This window comes from Triticum aestivum, chromosome 5D (assembly GCF_018294505.1).
Source record: "Triticum aestivum cultivar Chinese Spring chromosome 5D, IWGSC CS RefSeq v2.1, whole genome shotgun sequence".
Classification (NCBI taxonomy): Eukaryota; Viridiplantae; Streptophyta; class Magnoliopsida; order Poales; family Poaceae; genus Triticum; species Triticum aestivum.
Window position 1 is genome coordinate 502,089,918 of NC_057808.1, and position 21,288 is coordinate 502,111,205.

At 42.9% G+C, this 21,288-nt stretch overlaps 1 protein-coding gene across 1 annotated transcript; it reads right to left on the reverse strand.

The window, feature by feature from the left end:
- Positions 1 to 13,112: 13,112 nt before the first annotated feature.
- LOC123121019 (uncharacterized) lies at positions 13,113 to 14,332 on the reverse strand. Its single transcript, XM_044540966.1, has 3 exons — positions 14,261 to 14,332; positions 13,682 to 14,146; positions 13,113 to 13,136 (listed from the first exon to the last, which is right to left on the reverse strand). Exons 1-3 carry the CDS (start codon positions 14,330 to 14,332, stop codon positions 13,113 to 13,115), a joined length of 561 nt encoding a protein of 186 aa, XP_044396901.1.
- Positions 14,333 to 21,288: the final 6,956 nt, after the last annotated feature.

Below are 21,288 nucleotides of genomic sequence, written 5' to 3' on the forward strand. Positions count from 1 at the left end.
GTAAAGAGACTTGCCGGTAACGAGATTGAACAAGGTATCGGGATACCGACGATCGAATCTCGGGCAAGTAACATACCGATAGACAAAGGGAATTGTATACGGGATTGATTGAATCCTCGACATCGTGGTTCATCCGATGAGATCATCGAGGAGCATGTGGGAGCCAACATGGGTATCCAGATCCCGCTGTTGGTTATTGACCGGAGAGTCGTCTCGGTCATGTCTGCATGTCTCCCGAACCCGTAGGGTCTACACACTTAAGGTTCGGTGACGCTAGGGTTATAGAGATATTAGTATGCGGTAACCCGAAAGTTGTTCGGAGTCCCGGATGAGATCCCGGACGTCACGAGGAGTTCCGGAATGGTCCGGAGGTAAAGATTTATATATGGGAAGTCTTATTTTGGTCGCCGGAAAAGTTTCTCACTTTATCGGTATTGTACCGGGAGTGCCGAAAGGGGTCCAGGGGTCCACCAGCCCCGGGGGGCCACATGGGCTGTAGGGGGTGCGCCTTGGCCTATATGGGCCAAGGGCACCAGCCCCAAGAGGCCCATGCGCCAAGAGATAAGAAAAAAGGGAGAGTCCTAAAGGGGGAAGGCACCTCCGAGGTGCCTTGGGGAGGAGGGACTCCTCCCTGGCCGCACCCTTCCTTGGAGGAAGCGCCAAGGCTGCGCCCCCCTCTCCCTTGGACCTATATATAGTGGGGGGGAGGGAGGGCAGCAAAACCTAAGCCCTGGCGCCTCCCTCTCCCTCCCGTGACACATCTCCCTCCTCCCGCAGCACTTGGCGAAGCCCTGTTGGAATCCCGCTACTTCCACCACCACGCCGTCGTGCTGCTGGATCTCCATCAACCTCTCCTCCCCCCTTGCTGGATCAAGGAGGAGGAGACATCGCTGCTCCGTACGTGTGTTGAACGCGGAGGTGCCGTCCGTTCGGCGCTAGGATCATCGGTGATTTGGATCACGACGAGTACGACTCCATCAACCCCGTTCTCTTGAACGCTTCCGCTCGCGATCTACAAGGGTATGTAGATGCACTCCCCTTCCCCTCGTTGCTAGATTACTCCATAGATTGATCTTGGTGATGCGTAGAAAATTTTGAATTTCTGCTACGTTCCCCAACACTGTGGTTTGGCAAGAAACCCAAGTTGTCGTTTCTTAAAGTTTGGGGCTGCGATGCTTATGTGAAAAATCTTCAACCTGATAAGCTCGAACCCAAATCGGAGAAATGTGTCTTCATAGGATACCCAAAGGAAACTATTGGGTACACCTTCTATCACAGATCCGAAGGCAAGACATTCGTTGCCAAGAATGGATCCTTTCTAGAGAAGGAGTTTCTCTCGAAAGAGGTGAGTGGGAGGAAAGTAGAACTTGATGAGGTAATTGTACCTGCTCCCTTATTGGAAAGTAGTTCATCACAGAAATCCAGTGATTCCTACACCAATTAGCGAGGAAGCTAATGATGATGATCATGGAACTTCTGATCAAGTTACTACCGAACCTCGTAGGTCAACCAAAGTAAGATCCGCACCAGAGTGGTACGGTAATCCTGTTCTGGAGGTCATGTTGCTTGACCATGACGAACCTACGAACTATGAGGAAGCGACGATGAGCCCAGATTCCGCAAAATGGCTTGAGGCCATGAAATCTGAGATGGGATCCATGTATGAGAACAAAGTGTGGACTTTGGTTGACTTGCCCGATGATCGGCAAGCCATAGAGAATAAATGGATCTTCAAGAAGAAGACTGACGCTGACGGTAATGTTACTGTCTACAAAGCTCGACTTGTTGCGAAAGGTTTTCGACAAGTTCAAGGAGTTGACTATGATGAGACCTTCTCACCCATAGCGATGCTTAAGTCTGTCCGAATCATGTTAGCAATTGCCGCATTTTATGATTATAAAATTTGGCAAATGGATGTCAAAACTGCATTCCTTAATGGATATCTTAAAGAAGAGCTGTATATGATGCAACCAGAAGATTTTGTCGATCAAGCTCCAGTGATCCATTTATGGACTAGTGCAAGCCTCTCGGAGTTGGAATATACGCTTTGATAGTGTGATCAAAGCATATGGTTTTATACAAAATTTTAGAGAAGCCTGTATTTACAAGAAAGTGAGTGGGAGCTCTGTAGCATTTCTGATATTATATATAGATGACATATTGTTGATCGGAAATGATACGGAATTCTGGATAGCATAAAAGGATACTTGAATAAGAATTTTTCAATGAAAGACCTCGGTGAAGCTGCTTATATATTGGGCATCAAGATCTATAGAGATAGATCAAGACACTTAATTGGATTTTCACAAAGCACATACCTTGATAAAGTTTTGAAGAAGTTCAAAATGGATTAGGCAAAGAAAGGGTTCTTGCCTGTATTACAAGGTGTGAAGTTTAGTCAGACTCAATGCCCAACCACTTCAGAAGATAGAGAGAAAATGAAAGTCATTCCCTGTGCCTCAGCCATATGTTCTATCATGTATGCAATGCTGTGTACCAGACCTGATGTGTGCCTTGCTATTAGTTTAGCTGGGAGGTACCAAAATAATCCAGGAGTGGATCACTGGACAACGGTCAAGAACATCCTGAAATACCTGAAAAGGACTAGGGATATGTTTCTCGTTTATGGAGGTGACAAAGAGCTTGTCGTAAATGGTTACGTCGATGCAAGCTTTGACACTGATCCGGATGACTCTAAGTTACAAACCGGATACGTATTTATATTGAATGGTGGAGCTGTCAGTTGGTGCAGTTCTAAGCAAAGCATCGTGGCGGGATCTACGTGTGAAGCAGAGTGCATAGCTGCTTCGGAAGCAGCAAATGAAGGAGTCTGGATGAAGGAGTTCATATCCGATCTAGGTGTCATACCTAGTGCATCGGGTCCAATGAAAATCTTTTGTGACAATACTGGTGCAATTGCCTTGGCAAAGGAATCCAGATTTCACAAGAGAACCAAGCACATCAAAAGATGCTTCAATTCCATCCGTGATCAAGTCAAGGAGGGAGACATGGAGATTTGCAAAATACATACGGATCTGAATGTTGCAGACCCGTTGACTAAGCCTCTCTCACGAGCAAAACATGATCAACACCAAGACTCCATGGGTGTTAGAATCGTTACTATTTAATCTAGATTATTGACTCTAGTGCAAGTGGGAGACTCAAGGAAATATGCCCTAGAGGCAATAATAAAGTTGTTATTCATATTTCCTTATATCATGATAAATGTTTATTATTCATGCTAGAATTTTATTAACCGGAAACTTAGTACATGTGTGAATACATACACAAACAGAGAGTCCCTAGTATGCCTCTACTAGACTAGCTCGTTAATCAAAGATGGTTAAGTTTCCTGACCATAGATATGTGTTGTCATGTGATGAACGGGATCACATCATTAGAGAATGATGTGATGGACAAGACCCATCCGTTAGCTTAGCACAAATGATCGTTTAGTTTTATTGCTAATGCTTTCGTCATGACTTATACATGTTCCTCTGATTATGAGATTATGCAACTCCCGAATACCGGAGGAACACCTTGTGTGCTATCAAACATCACAACATAACTGGGTGATTATAAAGATGCTCTACAGGTGTCTCCGATGGTGTTTGTTGAGTTGGCATAGATCGAGATTAGGATTTGTCACTCCGTGTATCGGAGAGGTATCTCTGGGCCCTCTCGGTAATGATCATCACTATAAGCCTTGCAAGCATTGTGACTAATGAGTTAGTTATGAGATGATACATTACGAAACGAGTAAAGAGACTTGCCGGTAACGAGATTGAACTAGGTATGATGATACCGACGATCGAATCTCGGGCAAGTAACATACCGATGACAAAGGAAATAACGTATGTTGTTATGCGGTTTGACCGATAAAGATCTTCGTAGAATATGTAGGAACCAATATGAGCATCCAGGTTCCGCTATTGGTTATTGGCCAGAGATGTGTCTCGGTCATGTCTACATAGTTCTTGAACCCGTAGGGTCCGCACGCTTAACGTTCGATGACGATTTGTATTATGAGTTATGTGATTTGATGTACCTAAGTTTTCTCGGAGTCCCGGATGTGATCAGGGACATGACGAGGAGTCTCGAAATGGTCGAGACATAAAGATTGATATATTGGAAGGTTATGTTTGGACACCGGAATGGTTTCAGATAGGTTAGGGCATTTTCCAGAGTACTGGGGGTTACCGGAACCCCCCGAGGGGTTAATGGGCCTTCATGGGCCCTAGTGGAAGATAGGAGGCGGTGGCCAGGTGGAGGCGTGTGCCCCCCAAGCCCAATCCGAATTGGACTAGGGTTGGGGGCGCCCCCCATTCCTTCTTCTCCTCCCTCTCTTCCCCTTCTCCTTCTAGGAATAGGAAAGGGGGGGGGGGCGAATCCTACTTGGACCGCGAGTCCAAGTAGGACTCCCCGCCTTGGAGCGCCATGATGTCTACTACACAACCTTCTTCTTGTAGACGTTGTTGGGCCTCCAAGTGCAGAGGTTTGTAGGACAGTAGCAAATTTCCCTCAAGTGGATGACCTAAGGTTTATCAATCCGTGGGAGGCGTAGGATGAAGATGGTCTCTCCCAAACAACCCTGCAACCAAATAACAAAGAGTCTCTTGTGTCCCCAACACACCTAATACAATGGTAAATTGTATAGGTGCACTAGTTCGGCGAAGAGATGGTGATACAAGTGCAATATGGATGATAGATATGAGTATTTGTAATCTGAAAATATAAAAAACAGCAAGGTAACTAATGATAAAAGTGAACGAAAACGGTATTGCAATGCGTTGAAACAAGGCCTAGGGTTCATACTTTCACTAGTGCAAGTTCTATCAACAATAATAACATAATTGGATCATATAACTATCCCTCAACATGCAACAAAGAGTCACTCCAAAGTCACTAATAGCGGAGAACAAACAAAGGGATTATGGTAGGGTACGAAACCACCTCAAAGTTATCCTTTCTGATCGATCTATTCAAGAGTCCGTAGTAAAATAACACGAAGTTATTCTTTCCGTTCGATCTATCATAGAGTTCGTACTAGAATAACACCTTAAGACACAAATCAACCAAAACCCTAATGTCACCTAGATACTCCATTGTCATCTCAAGTATCCGTGGGTATGATTATACGATATTCATCACACAATCTCAGATTCATCTATTCAACCAACACAAAGAACTTCAAAGAGTGCCCCAAAGTTTCTACCGGAGAGTCAAGACAAAAACGTGTGCCAACCCCTATGCATAAGTTCACAATGTTACGGAACCCGCAAGTCGATCACCAAAACATACATCAATTAGATCACGTGAATATCCCATTGTCACCACAGATAAGCACATGCAAGACATACATCAAGTGTTCTCAAATCCTTAAAGACTCAATCCGATAAGATAACTTCAAAGGGAAAACTCAATCCATTACAAGAGAGTAGAGGGGGAGAAACATCATAAGATGCAACTATAATAGCAAAGCTCGCGATACATCAAGATCGTGCCAAATCAAGAACGAGAGAGAGAGAGAGAGAGAGATCAAACACATAGCTACTGGTACATACCCTCAGCCCCGAGGGTGAACTACTCCCTCCTCGTCATGGAGAGCGCCGTGATGATGAAGATGGCCACCGGTGAGGGATCCCCCCTCCGGCAGGGTGCCGGAACAGGGTCCCGATTGTTTTTTGGTGGCTACAGAGGCTTGCGGTGGCGGAACTCCCGATCTAGGTTATGTTCTGGAGGTTTGGGTATCCATAAGAGGTTTTGGCGTCGGGAACAAGTCAGGGGAATCTCCGAGGCGGCCACGAGGTAGGGGGCGTGCCCAGGGGGGTAGGGCGCGCCCCCACCCTTGTGGGTGCCTCGGGACTCTTCTGGCCCTTCTCCGATACTCCGTGGGCTTCTTCTGGTCCAAAAATAATCTCCGTGAAGTTTCAGGTCAATTGGACTCCGTTTGGTTTTCCTTTTCTGCGATACTCAAAAACAAGGAAAAAACAGAAACTGGCACTGGGCTCTAGGTTAATAGGTTAGTCCCAAAAATCATATAAAGTAGCATATAAATGCATATAAAACATCCTAGATGGATAATATAATAGCATGGAACAATCAAAAATTGTAGATACGTTGGAGACGTATCAGGCATCCCCAAGCTTAATTCCTGCTCGTCCTCGAGTAGGTAAATGATAAAACAGAATTTTTTGATGTGGAATGCTACCTAACATATTTATCTATGTAATCTTCTTTATTGTGGCAAGAATATTCAGATCCATAAGATTCAAGACAAAAGTTTAATATTGACATAAAAATAATAATACTTCAAGCATACTAATCAAGCAATTATGTCTTCTCAAAATAACATAGCCAAAGAAAGCTCATCCCTACAAAATCATATAGTTTGGATATGCTCCATCTTCGTCACACAAAAATGCTCCCATCATGCACAACCCCGATGACAAGCCAAGCAATTGTTTCATAATTTAGTATTCTCAAACTTTTTCAACTTTCACGCAATACATGAGCGTGAGCCATGGACATAGCACTATGGGTGGAATAGAATATGATGATGGGGGTTGTGTGGAGAAGACAAAAAGGGAGAAAGTCTCACATCGACGCGGCTAATCAACGGGCTATGGAGATGCCCATCAACTGGTGTCAATGCGAGGAGTAGGGATTGCCATGCAACGGATGCACTAGAGCTATAAATGTATGAAAGCTCAACAAAAGAAACTAAGTGGGTGTGCATCAAACTTGCTTGCTCACGAAGACCTAGGGCATTTGAGGAAGCCCATTGTTGGAATATACAAGCCAAGTTCTATAATGAAAAATTTCCACTAGTATATGAAAGCGACAACATAAGAGACTCTCTATCATGAAGATCATGGTGCTACTTTGAAGCACAAGTGTGGAAAAGGATAGTAGCATTATCCCCTTTTTCTTCTTTTTTTTGGGCCTTCCTTTTTTTGCATTTCTCTTTTTTTGGCCTTTCTCTTTTTTTGGGGACAATGCTCTAATAATGATGATCATCACACTTCTATTTATTTACAACTCAGTGATTACAACTCGATACTAGAACAAAACATGACTCTATATGAGTGCCTCCGGCGGTGTACCGGGATATACAATGAATCAAGAGTGACATGTATGAAAAATTATGCATGGTGGCCTTGCCACAAATACGATGTCAACTACATGATCATGCAAGGCAATATGACAATGATGAAGCGTGTCATAATAAAAGGAACGGTGGAAAGTTGCATGGCAATATATCTCGGAATGGCTATGGAAATGCCATAATAGGTAGGTATGGTGGCTGTTTTGAGGAAGATATAAGGAGGTTTATGTGTGATAGAGCATATCATATCACGGGGGTTGGATGCACCGGCAAAGTTTGCACCAACTCTCAAGGTGAGAAAGGGCAATGCACAGTACCAAAGAGGCTAGCAATGATGGAAAGGTGAGAGTGCGTATAATCCATGGACTCAACATTAGTCTTAAAGAACTCACATACTTATTGCAAAAATCTACAAGTCATCAAAAACCAAGCACTACGCGCATGCTCCTAGGGGGATAGATTGGTAGGAAAAGACCATCGCTCGTCCCCGACCGCCACTCATAAGGATGACAATCAAAGAACACCTCATGTTTCAAATTTGTCACACAACGGTTACCATACGTGCATGCTACGGGACTTGCAAACTTCAACACAATTATTTCTCAAATTCACAATTACTCAACTAGCACAAATTTAATATTACCATCTTCATATCTCAAAACAATCATCAAGTATCAAACTTCTCATAGTATTCAAAGCACTCTATATGAAAGTTTTTATTATACCCATCTTGGATGCCTATCATATTAGGACTAATTTTATAGCCAAAGCAAATTACCATGCTGTTCTAAAGGACTCTCAAAATAATATAAGTGAAGCATGAGAGATCAATAATTTCTATAAAATAAAACCACCACCGTGCTCTAAAAGATATAAGCGAAGCACTAGAGCAAAATTATTTAGCTCAAAAGATATAAGTGAAGCACATAGAGTATTCTAATAAATTTCGATTCATGTTTGTCTCTCCAAAAGGTGTGTACAGAAAGGATGACTGTGGTAAACTAAAAAGCAAAGACTCAAATCATACAAGACGCTCCAAGCAAAACACATATCATGTGGTGAATAAAAATATAGCTCCAAGTAAAGTTACCGATGAACGAAGACGAAAGAGGGGATGCCTTCCGGGGCATCCCCAAGCTTAGGCTTTTGGTTGTCCTTGAATTTTACCTTGGGGTGACTTGGGCATCCCCAATCTTAGGCTCTTTCCACTCCTTATTCCATAGTCCATCGAATCTTTACCTAAAACTTGAAAACTTCACAACACAAAACTCAACAGAAAACTCATAAGCTCCGTTAGTATATGAAAAATAAATCACCACTTTTAGTACTGTTGTGAACTCATTCTAATTTCATATTGGTGTAATATCTACTGTATTCCAACTTCTCTATGTTCATACCCTCCGATACTACTCATAGATTCATCAAAATAAGCGAACAACACATAGAAAACAGAATCTGTCAAAAACAGAACAGTGTCTATAGTAATCTGTATCAAACGTATACTTCTCGAACTCCAAAAATTCTGAAATAAATTGGTGGACCTGAGGAAATTGTCTATTAATCATCTGAAAAAAGAATCAACCTAAAATCACTCTCCAGTATAAAATGGCAGCTAATCTCGTGAGCGCTAAAGTTTCTGTTTTTTACAGCAAGATCACAAAGACTTCACCCAAGTCTTCCCAAAGGTTCTACTTGGCACAAACACCAATTCAAACAATAAAAACACATCTAAACAGTGGCTATATGAATTATTTATTACTAAACAGGAGCAACAAGCAAAGAACGAAAATAAAATTGGGTTGCCTCCCAACAAGCGCTTTTCTTTATTGCCTTTTTAGCTAGGCATGATGATTTCAATGATGCTCACATAAGAGATAAGAATTGAAACATAACGGGAGCATCATGAAGAATATTACTAGCACATTTAAGTCTAACCCACTTCCTATGCATAGGGATTTTTTGAGCAAACAACTTATGGGAACATGAAACAACTAGCATAGGAAGGTAAAACAAGCAGATCTTCAAGATTTTCAACACATAGAGAGGAAACTTGATATTATTGCAATATGTAGAAGCATATGATCCTCTCTCATAATAATTTTCAGTAGCATCATGAATGAATTCAACCATATAACCAGCACGTAAAGCATTCTTTTCATGATCTACTTGCATAGAAATTTTATTACTCTCCACATAAGCAAAATTCTTCTCATTCGGAATAGTGGGAGTATCATAAGAGACTCGAATACTATAAAATGTTTCCACATTAAAAGAGTAATGTTCAGAAAAATGGTAATCATAATCATGACACGTTTTATAAATATAATCATCACTACTTTTATAGCGTAAGTGTCATCACAATAATCATCATAAATAGGAGGCATGCTATCATCATAATAAATTTGCTCATCAAAACTTGGGAGGCTAAAAATATCATCTTCATTAAACATAGCATCCCCAAGCTTGGAAAAAACATTAATTGCAGCAAATATATTCTCAAACATGTCATTCTCATCAAACACAACATCCCCAAGCTTGGGCCTTTTCATATCATAAGCATAATCACTCTCGTCATTAATAGTATGGATAGCACCAATAGTATAGCAATTATCATCATCACAATGAGTAATAGGAGCAACATCATTTGGGAGGGATAGCTTTCTACCTTTTCTTCTCCGTCTTTTCTTTTTCTTCTTCACATCATGTGTGGGTTTAACCCTCTCTTTTGAGCTCCTTATTAATGAGATTGATTGAATAGAAAGCTCCTCCTCGTTACCTGATTCATCATAAGAAATAATAGGAGGATATTGGGAAGTCTCTTCCCTTTCATTAGTATTCTCTTCATCTTCTATTTGTTTTCTTTTCTTTATGTAATTGGAAATATAAGGATTTTCAATGCAATTCACCGCACAATACATAAAAATTTCTTCTAGATCAAAATCAAGAACTTTATCAAGGACAAATTCTGGCATATCCTTAGTTATACGTTTCATTTCTTCATAACCCAAAAGCAAACTAAATTCATTATGATGCGCAAGGGAAATCAAGTCATCACAATTTTTGGACACGATTCGATCATGAAACAATTTGCATTGGATATTTAAATGACCACGTTCATTGCAAAGTTCACAAGGATGGCTAAGAAAATTTAAATTTTCAGCACAAACATCTAGCCTTTCTTGCAACCATTTAGTTTCTAAATACTTATGCCTCTTGCAAAATATATCTTCCCTACTTGGTGTGTACTTGCAAACTCTATGCACTCCACAAAAATTTACATGCTTATAAGAGACATTTTCATCATGACTAGTGCAATCATCATTAGTACTATGGATATTCAAAGAGTTCATACTAACAACATTGCAATCATGCTCATCATTCAAAGATTTAGTGCCAAACATTCTAATGCATTCTTCCTCTAGCAATTGAGCACAATTATCGGAATCCTTATTTTCATGAAAGATATTAAAAAGATGAAGCATATGAGGCACCCTCAATTCCATTTTTTTGTAGTTTTATTTTATAGACTAAACTAGTGATAAAACAAGAAATAAAAAGATTCGATTGCAAGATCTAAAGATATACCTTCAAGCACTAACCTCCCTGGCAACAGCGCCAGAAACTGCTTGATGTCTACTATACAACCTTCTTCTTGTAGACGTCGTTGGGCCTCCAAGTGCAGAGGTTTGTAGGACAATAGCAAATTTCCCTCAAGTGGATGACCTAAGGTTTATCAATCCGTGGGAGGAGTAGGATGAAGATGGTCTCTCTCAAACAACCCTGCAACCAAATAACAAAGAGTCTCTTGTGTCCCCAACACACCTAATACAATGGTAAATTGTATAGGTGCAATAGTTCGGCGAAGAGATGGTGATACAAATGCAATATGGATGATAGATATGAGTATTTGTAATCTGAAAATATAAAAACAGCAAGGTAACTAATGATAAAAGTGAACGAAAACGGTATTGCAATGCGTTGAACCCGCAAGTTCACAATGTTACGGAACCCGCAAGTTCACAATGTTACGGAACCCCTATGCATAAGTTCACAATGTTACGGAACCCGCAAGTTGATCAGCAAAACATACATCAAGTAGATCACGTGAATATCCCATTGTCACCACAGATAAGCACATGCAAGACATACATCAAGTGTTCTCAAATCCTTAAAGACTCAATCCGATAAGATAGCTTAAAAGGGAAACTCAATCCATTACAAGAGAGTAGAGGGGGAGAAACATCATAAGATCCAACTATAATAGCAAAGCTCGCGATACATCAAGATCGTGCCAAATCAAGAACACGAGAGAGAGAGATCAAACACATAGCTACTGGTACATACCCTCAGCCCCGAGGGTGAACTACTCCCTCCTCGTCATGGAGAGCACCGGGATGATGAAGATGGCCACCGGTGAGGGATCCCCCCTCCGGCAGGGTGCCGGAACAGGGTCCCGATTGGTTTTTGGTGGCTACAGAGGCTTGTGGCGGCGGAACTCCTGATCTAGGTTACGTTCTGGAAGTTTGGGTATATATAAGAGGTTTTGGCGTCGGAAACAAGCCAGGGAGGTCTCTGAGGCGACCACGAGGTAGGGGGGCGCGCCCAGGGGGGTAGGGCGCGCCCCCACCCTCGTGGGTGCCTCGGGACTCTTCTGGCCCATCTCCGATACTCCGTGGGCTTCTTCTGGTCCAAAAATAATCTCCGTGAAGTTTCAGGTCAATTGGACTCCGTTTGGTTTTCCTTTTCTGCGATACTCAAAAACAAGGAAAAAACAGAAACTGGCACTGGGCTCTAGGTTAATAGGTTAGTCCCAAAAATCATATAAAATAGCATATAAAACATCTTAGATGGATAATATAATAGCATGGAACAGTCAAAAAATATAGATACGTTGGAGACGTATCACGCCACACCCTGGCCGGCCTCCTCGTCCCCCCTCCTTTATATACGTGGGAGGGGAGCACCCCAAAGACACACAAAAAGTTTCTCTTAGCCGTGTGCTGTGCCCCCCTCCGCAGTTACACACCTCGGTCAAATCGTTGTAGTGCTTAGGCGAAGCCCTGCGCCGGTAACTTCATCATCACTGTCACCACGCCGTCGTGCTGATGGAACTCTCCCTCGGCCTCAACTGGATCAAGAGTTCGAGGGACGTCACCGAGATGAACGTGTGCTGATCACGGAGGTGCCGTATGTTCGGTACTTGGATCGGTTGGATTGCGAAGACGTTTGACTACATCAACCGCATTACTAAACGCTTCCGCTTTCGGTCTACGAGGGTACGTGGACACACTCTCCCCACTCGTTGCTATGCTTCTCCTAGATAGATCTTGCGTGATCGTAGGCAAAATTTTGAAATACTACGTTCCCCAACATAAACCATGTCCGATCATCACGTGAGAAGGAGTAGTTTTCAATGGTGAACATCACTATGTTGACCATATCTACTATATGATTCACGTTCGACCTTTCGGTCTCAGTGTTCCGAGGCCATATCTGCATATGCTAGGCTCGTCAAGTTTAACCCGAGTATTCTGCGTGTGCAAAACTGGCTTGCACCCGTTGTATGTGAACGTAGAGCTTATCACACCCGATCATCACGTGGTGTCTCGGCATGACGAACTGTAGCAATGGTGCATACTCAGGGAGAACACTTATACCTTGAAATTTAGTGAGGGATCATCTTATAATGCTACTGCCGTACTAAGCAAAATAAGATGCATAAAGGATAAACATCACATGTAATCAAAATATGTGACATGATATGGCCATCATCATCTTGTGCCTTTGATCTCCATCTCCAAAGCACCGTCATGATCTCCATCGTCACCGGCTTGACACCGTGATCTCCATCGTAGCGTCGTGGTCGTCTCGCCAACTATTGCTTCTATGACTATCGCTACAGCTTAGTGATAAAGTAAAGCAATTACATGGCGATTGCATTTCATACAATCAATGTTGAGGAACTCGGTAACTGGTAACTGCTCGGTCGGCTTAGGAGTAACGATTAATCGGTGAATCGGCCTATTAACTGGATTAACCGGTCGAACATTAATCGGTAGATTAAATAGGAATTTAGCAACATATATCCAAAAAATTATGTATTGTACCACACTCCCATGCTCCTAGTCTCCTAGCTATATGATATAGCAAAATATGGTACTATAGGCATATGAAAAATAAAAATCATAAACAAGATCACAAGAGGTAAAATTATTAACCCGGATATAGGAAATAACAAACAATATGCATCCAACATATCAAGATAAATATGCAGCCACACAGTATGCAACCCAACATGTCAATATAAATGGCAGCCACACAAATAGGGAATACAAAATAAATGGCAGCCACACAATATGCATCCACATGTAAAGATAAATAGCAGCCACACAAATAGGGAATAGCGAATATAATTCATAATAAGGTTCACAAGACGAATAGGTAACAAGGTCCAGATAAGTTCGGCCATATAGATAGAAATAGCAAATAAGTAACATGGTAACAAGGTTCGGCCACACACATAGAAATAGGTATCAAGGTAATAAGGATTAAGAACATAAGGTTCGGGCACACAAATAGCAAGCAAAATAAGTTTGCGACGAATGGCTCAAGGCTGCGGGGCTCCTCCTCCTCATCATCATCTTTGGTTGCCATCACCCCATCATCACCGGACTCGTAATCGATCTCATCATCCTCCATATCTACCCCATGATTAGATTCATCATCATCATCCTCAATGTATTCTTCAACTTCATGGAGTTCTCTAACTCGTGCACTCCTACAAAGCTCTATAGGTTTGCTTTCCTCCATTGCTTCATCAATGATGTTGTATGGCACCCCCGTAGTGGGATCAAACTCATCATCAATGTATGCATCTTCACATATCCAATCTTGTGCTCGTGACGCATCTTCACCAAGAAGAACATCACTAGAAGAGGATAACTTCTTTCTTTTATCAATCATCCTTCCATCGAATTGGATATAAACTAGATTGTCCCTACGGGCCACATCTAGTTTATTTCCCCTCTTTGCATCTACCTACAAAGTGAAAATGGAAGCCTCATGAAATAAATTGTGAGAAGAATATTCAGATTTGACTAATTGTGAGAAGAATATTCAGATTTGACTAATTGTGAGAAGTCTAAGAGTTACCATTTCAAAAGTGCTCCAATTTCTTTCACATCCGGATGAACCTGTGGTCAAGTTGAGTATCCTTATGGCCATGTGTTGCAATGTGGGAGTTTGTAATCCATAAGTTGACCACCAATCACCTATAATTTGAGACCAGTGAAATAACATGCAATCAGCCCATAATTTCATAAATGTCATAATAAGTTTTTTTTGCTTTGAGAACATGCTTACCGGCATCGAAATTGTTATTCTCCATTGCTTTCAATGCAGCCACCTTCCCAAACATACCCTCTTTCTTTTTAAACTTGGTGAAGTCAATGTTAAACACCTTATTTTGCTTCATGTCATCATCATGATAAAATGTCTCCATGACTTCCATAAGCGCAACCACTACCTCCACATCCGTAAAGATGCTCGGGTCAGCATAACTATATTTGGGATTCAAGATGTATGCTACCATGTGCAATGGAGAATCCAGCCTCCCACTCATCTTGGTATTCATGGCATTAGTGATCACCAAATAGTCTTTTTCTGAATTTTCAACAGCAACCTTGATTTCCCTTTTTGCACTTATTAGTTCTCCATACATAGAGGCCATAAATGGACCATCCCCATCAGCCAACCGAAGCACCTTCACCAATGGCTCAAAAACCTTGCAAGGTAACATAAAAATGATCAAATGAGTCATATAAGCACGTGCAAACAGCCCCAACATTAGAAATGCACAAGTTACAACTACAACTATGACTACTTGACTAGATGCAAACAGCCCCAACGTAGAAATACATAGATGCAAACACCCCAACATATGACTAGATGCAAACAGCCCCCATAAACATACCTGGATGCAAAGTGATACATTTTTTCAAAAGCCCCTACTCATTATTGTGGCGTTGGCCGCCTTTCCTTTCACCGTTTTTGTGTGCTTGCATGCTTCCCATTCATCACTACAAACCATTGCCCTTAGTTCTTTCTTTTTAGAAACCAAACTTTGCAACGTAAGAAATGCCGAAGCAAATCGTGTCTCCCCCGGTCTAAAAATGTCTCTTTTTTCGTGAAAGACCTCATCAAGGACAATGTTTTATGATGTGCATAAAGAAAAATTGTCATTTGCTTGGCTTTGGTGATTGTAGGGCCAAATTGCTTTAGCTTCCCAACTGCTTCTACCATCAAATTGAGGGTGTGAGTTGCACATGAGCTCCAAAAGATCTTTGGCCATTTTCCTTTGAGCATCTCCTTTGCTCCCATGTTGTTGGAAGCATTGTCCGTGACCACTTGCACAACATTTTCAGCACCTACAAGATGGAAAATCTCAAAATCAGCACCTACAACATTATGAAAATCAGCACCTACTTGAGACTTCAAAAATCATACCAATTTTCTCAATGCACTCAACAACATAATTGAAGATGTATAGACTTGTGTGTGCATCCGCCGACGCGTCCTTTGATTCAAGGAAGGCGGTCCCTAACTTGCAATGCACGCACAAATTCATTATACTTCTTCTTTTCTTGTCGGTCCAAGCATCGGTCATGATAGAGCACCCGGTTTCCACCCCCTCAAGCTCATGTGGCTGCATCAAATCCTTTGTTCTTTCCACCTCTTGCAGCAACATCTTCTCTCGGAGCATATATTGGGAAGGTGGCTTCCATTTAGGACCAAACCGACCAAGGGCTTCACAAAACTGCTTGAAGTCATCATCATTGACAACATTGGAAGGAATATTTTTCTTGTACATCCATCTAGCCAAATATTGCCCTACCCTGTAAGCTTTCTCCTTATCAATTGCATCATTTATGTTCTGTTGGAACTTCTTCAATGGAATGGAAGGATCAATTGGCATCACATATTTATCAATAGGCCTTGACTTGCGAGCTTCACCTTCTCCAATTGCATGAAGCTCTTCCTCGTTCTTGTCATCATCAACTTGAATGACAACCTTAGCACGTACTTCTTCTGAAGGAAATATGCCCTAGAGGCAATAATAAAGTTATTATTTATTTCCTTATATCATGATAAATGTTTATTATTCATGCTAGAATTGTATTAACCGGAAACATAATACTTGTGTGAATACATAGACAAACAGAGTGTCACTAGTATGCCTCTACTTGACTAGCTCGTTGATCAAAGATGGTTATGTTTCCTAGCCATTGACATAAGTTGTCATTTGATTAACGGGATCACATCATTAGGAGAATGATGTGATTGACTTGACCCATTCCATTAGCTTAGCACTCGATCGTTTAGTATATTGCTATTGCTTTCTTCACGACTTATACATGTTCCTATGACTATGAGATTATGCAACTCCCGTTTACCGGAGGAACACTTTGTGTGCTACCAAACGTCACAACGTAACTGGGTGATTATAAAGGTGCTCTACAGGTGTCTCCGAAGGTACTTGTTGGGTTGGCGTATTTCGAGATTAGGATTTGTCACTCCGACTGTCGGAGAGGTATCTCTGGGCCCTCTTGGTAATGCACATCACTTAAGCCTTGCAAGCATTGCAACTAATGAGTTTGTTGCGAGATGATGTATTGCGGAACGAGTAAAGAGACTTGCCGGTAACGAGATTGAACTAGGTATTGAGATACCGACGATCGAATATCGGGTAAGTAACATACTGATGACAAAGGGAACAACGTATGTTGTTATGCGGTCTGACCGATAAAGATCTTCATAGAATATGTGGGAGCCAATATGAGCGTCCAGGTTCCGCTATTGGTTATTGATCAGAGACGTGTCTCGGTCATGTCTACATAGTTCTCGAACCCGTAGGGTCCGCACGCTTAACGTTTCGATGACAGTTATATTATGAGTTTATATGTTTTGATGTACCGCAGGTTGTTCGGAGTCCCGAATGTGATCACGGACATGACGAGGAGTCTCGAAATGGTCGAGACATAAAGAATGATATATTGGAAGCCTATGAAATCGGGATTTTATCTGAGTACCGGGAGGTTACCGGAACCCCCCGGCAACATAATGGGCCTTAGTGGGCCTAGGTGGAAGAGAGGAGAGGCGGCTAGGGCTGGGCCGCGCGCCCCTCCCCCTAGTCCGAATAGGACAAGGAGAAGGGGGCGGCGCCCCCCTTCCTTCTTCTCCCTCTCCTCTTTCCCCCCTCCCAAGTCCTAATCCAACTAGGAAAAGGGGGGGAGTCCTACTCCCGGTGGGAGTAGGACTCCTCCTGGCGCGCCCCAAGGCTGGCCGCACCTCCCCCTTTGATCCTTTATATACGGGGGCAGGGGGGCACCCCATAGACACAACAGTTGATCATTGATCTCTTAGCCGTGTGCGGTGCCCCCCTCCACCATATTACACCTCGACAATATCGTAGCGGTGCTTAGGCGAAGCCCTGCGTCGGTAGAACATCATCATCGTCACCACGCCGTCGTGCTGACGAAACTCTCCCTCAACACTCGGCTGGATCGGAGTTCGAGGGACGTCATCGAGCTGAACGTGTGCTGAACTCGGAGGTGCCGTGCGTTCGGTACTTGATCGGTCGGATCGTGAAGACGTATGACTACATCAACCGCGTTGTATTAACGCTTCCGCTTTCGGTTTACGAGGGTACGTGGAAAACACTCTCCCCTCTCGTTGCTATGCATCACCATGATCTTGCATGTGCGTAGGAATTTTTTTGAAATTACTACATTCCCCTTCAGTGGTATCAGAGTCTGGTTTTATGCGTAGATGTCATATGCACGAGTAGAACACAAGTGAGTTGTGGGCGATATAAGTCATACTGCTTACCAGCATGTCATACTTTGGTTCGGCGGTATTGTTGGATGAAGCGCCCCGGACCGACATTACGCGTACGCTTATGCGAGACTGGTTCTTCCGACGTGCTTTGCACAGAGGTGGCTGGCGGGTGTCAGTTTCTCCAACTTTAGTTGAACCGAGTGTGGCTACGCCCGGTCCTTGCGAAGGTTAAAACAGCACCAACTTGACAAACTATTGTTGTTGTTTTGATGCGTAGGTAAGAACGGTTCTTGCTAAGCCCAGTAGCAGCCACGTAAAACTTGCAACAACAAAGTAGAGGACGTCTAACTTGTTTTTGCAGGGCATGTTGTGATGTGATATGGTCAAGACATGATGCTAAATTTTATTGTATGAGATGATCATGTTTTGTAACCGAGTTATCGGCAACTGGCAGGAGCCATATGGTTGTCACTTTATTGTATGCAATGCAATCGCCATGTAATTGCTTTATTTTATCACTAAGCGGTAGCGATAGTCGTAGAAGCAATAGTTGGCGAGACGACAACAATGCTACGATGGAGATCAAGGTGTCGCGCCGGTGACGATGGTGATCATGACGGTGCTTCGGAGATGGAGATCACAAGCACAAGATGATGATGGCCATATCATATCACTTATATTGATTGCATGTGATGTTTATCTTTTTATGCATCTTATCTTGCTTTGATTGACGGTAGCATTATAAGATGATCCCTCACTAAATTATCAAAGTATAAGTGTTCTCCTTGAGTATGCACCGTTGCGAAATGTAGCGACCCGACCCGAAAGGATCAAGTCTCTGTGCTTAAGTGTCATCCCTGGATCGGTATGCTGACACACACAGTACTCGAGGATTTATAACAGAGGTAAATCACATGTATAAAGTAACATAAATACTATTACGTCAATCCAAATAGCGGAAGTAACAAGGTTGTGGATTCCCATCAACACCAACGGCAAAGTTGAGTGTAGAAATCGTAACCCTAACGTATCACTTACTCGTCGTAAGAATCCTGCAACATGAAACGTTGCAGCCCGAAAACGGGTCAGCACATGGAATATGCTGGCAAAATAACACCATAGAGAAATGCTGAACAAGGGCTATCACTACATGCATATATGGCTGGTGGAAAAGCTCTATGGTTATAATGTTTTTGCGAAAAGCCAATTTTTCCCTACTGCAAAGGAATAAATTTTATTTAACTATAATGGTGGTTGTTAAACATTGAGAAGGTACCCCCAACTCAATCCCAATTAAGTAACATCATTAACCCAACAAAATTAATTAAAGTAACATGATGAGATCAACAGGATAATCCAAGAACTAGATACTCAAGATGTCCATAACCGGGGACACGACTAACCATGATTAGTTTGTACACTCTGCAGAGGTTTGTGCACTTTTCCCCACAAGACTCGATCGCCTCCGCTTGATTCTCGCACTGCATGATGTTTGAGAAACGCATGACCGAGACACAGTCTTTCAGAAACAATCACCCTTTACTCCGGATGGATAGTTACACCTACTTTCCCCTACATCTGCTAGCCCACCTCTTCAAGAGATCATGTAACCTACTCAACTATGCTAGAGCCCATAATAGCTTGTGGCTGCACACGGAAGTTTCTAGCATGAATAATCTTATGATCCCTTTGAGCCTGGGTGGCGGTCCAGAGGATGATCACACGGGTACCCCGGGATATCCAAAAATACTAGCAGCACTGGGTTCCCCAGGTGCCTCAATCCACCCAGATGTGAGTTTTAGTTGCCACCTTAAGTAAACCATTATTAACAATCTCACATCTATCATGAATATCTCTCAAACCCAATCCACGTCTACGAGCATAGCATGGCAATATAATAGCAAACGTAGAAGTAACTCCCAAGGGTTTGTTAAATAACACAGGTAATAGGTACTACCTCAACTACATCCCAATACCCACAGTTTAATTAGATCCTAACCATGCAATGTTTGAGGATTGATCCAATGCAATAAAAACTGGGTATGGAAAAATATGATCAAAATGTTACTTGCCTGCAATGTTGATGAAGATGATTCGCACTCAAAACTCTTGATAGATCTACTCGTCACACTCCGGTCAATCTATCGTAAGCAAGCAATAGTAACCACACATAAGCAATCACTCAAAAGATCAGAAAGAACGAAGAAGACAATTCGGGAAACATCAAAACCAAGCAAATAACTCTTGCAACATAAAACAATTTCTAACAGTACCAAAATTATATGAATTTGGCCTTATCAGAAAGTTTAGGTCAAGAGCTTCGATTTGCAAAAAGAATCAACTAAATCGGAGCTACGAAACTCAAGTTATGATCAAACGAAGTTTGAATTCAAATCTGATCTAATTCAAATTTTAAAATTTCAAAAACATGTTTGAGTTGTATTACTGGATAGAGGGAATCATACGAAGACGTGGGCGTTGGTTTCGTTGGATTTGGACAAACGAGTAAAAAGTTGTGAGTGTTTGAAAACCAGGGGCTATTCTGTAAGAAAAACAAATTGCTACTAGGTCCCTGGACAGAAAAATAAAAGAAAAAACCTACTGAGCGAACGCTCACTTTCTAACTCTAACCAGCGAACGTTCATTAACAAAACGTTTTTTTAAGAAAAGAAAAGAAAAAAACACCTTGATCTGGACCGTTGGATCCAGATCGGACGGACGGGGGCAGGCGGCGGTTACCGCGGTGGCTGGAGGTCGCCGGCGAGGTGGGACGGCGGCGATGGCGTCGGCTGCGAGCGGGGAGGTGGCTCTGGCGGTCGGCTGCTTCGGGTCGAAGCACGGGGAGGCACGGCGCGGCAAGGTGAGGAGGATGGCGGCGTCGGCGGCGGTCCTCGGCGACGGGACGAAGCGAGGCGGCGACGGCGGATCTCGTCGGGGCGGGGCTCCGGCGAGGGCGGAGGTTGCGGCGGGGGAGGAGGAGAGAGAGGTCGGGGCCCGAGGCGGCGCTATTTAAGGGGGGAGGGGGCGGCGCGGTGGCGTGCGGGAGGGGGCAGAGGAGAGGCGGCGGAGGGAGTCCCGCACGGGCAGGGGCGGCGACGGCGATGCCGTGGTGGAGGCGGACTCCGCCGGGGTCGAGGACGGGCGCGGGCGCGCTGGGCCGCGGCCTAGCTGGAGCTGGGCTGGCCCAGTTCGGCGGAGGGAGAGAGAGGAGAGAGAGAGTAGTGCTGGGCTTCGGCCTGGCACTGTTCGAAGAGTTTTTTTAACAAAGAGAAAAATAAATAAAATATAAAATAAAATATTATATAGGCATATAATATATCAAAATTTTCAGAAAAAGATTTCCT

What these genes read in the sequence shown, in the direction of transcription:
- LOC123121019 (XM_044540966.1), bottom strand. Translation starts at nt 14,332, where the DNA reads ATGGCCATAAGGATACTCAACTTGACCACAGGTTCATCCGGATGTGAA. An exon ending in ATTGGAGCACTTTTGAAATG is followed by an intron (nt 14,147 to 14,260) that starts GTAACTCTTAGA and finishes TTCACTTTGTAG; the next exon opens with GTAGATGCAAAGAGGGGAAA. An exon ending in ACTTATTTTGCTTGCTATTT is followed by an intron (nt 13,137 to 13,681) that starts GTGTGCCCGAAC and finishes CGGTTAATCCAG; the next exon opens with TTAATAGGCCGATTCACCGA.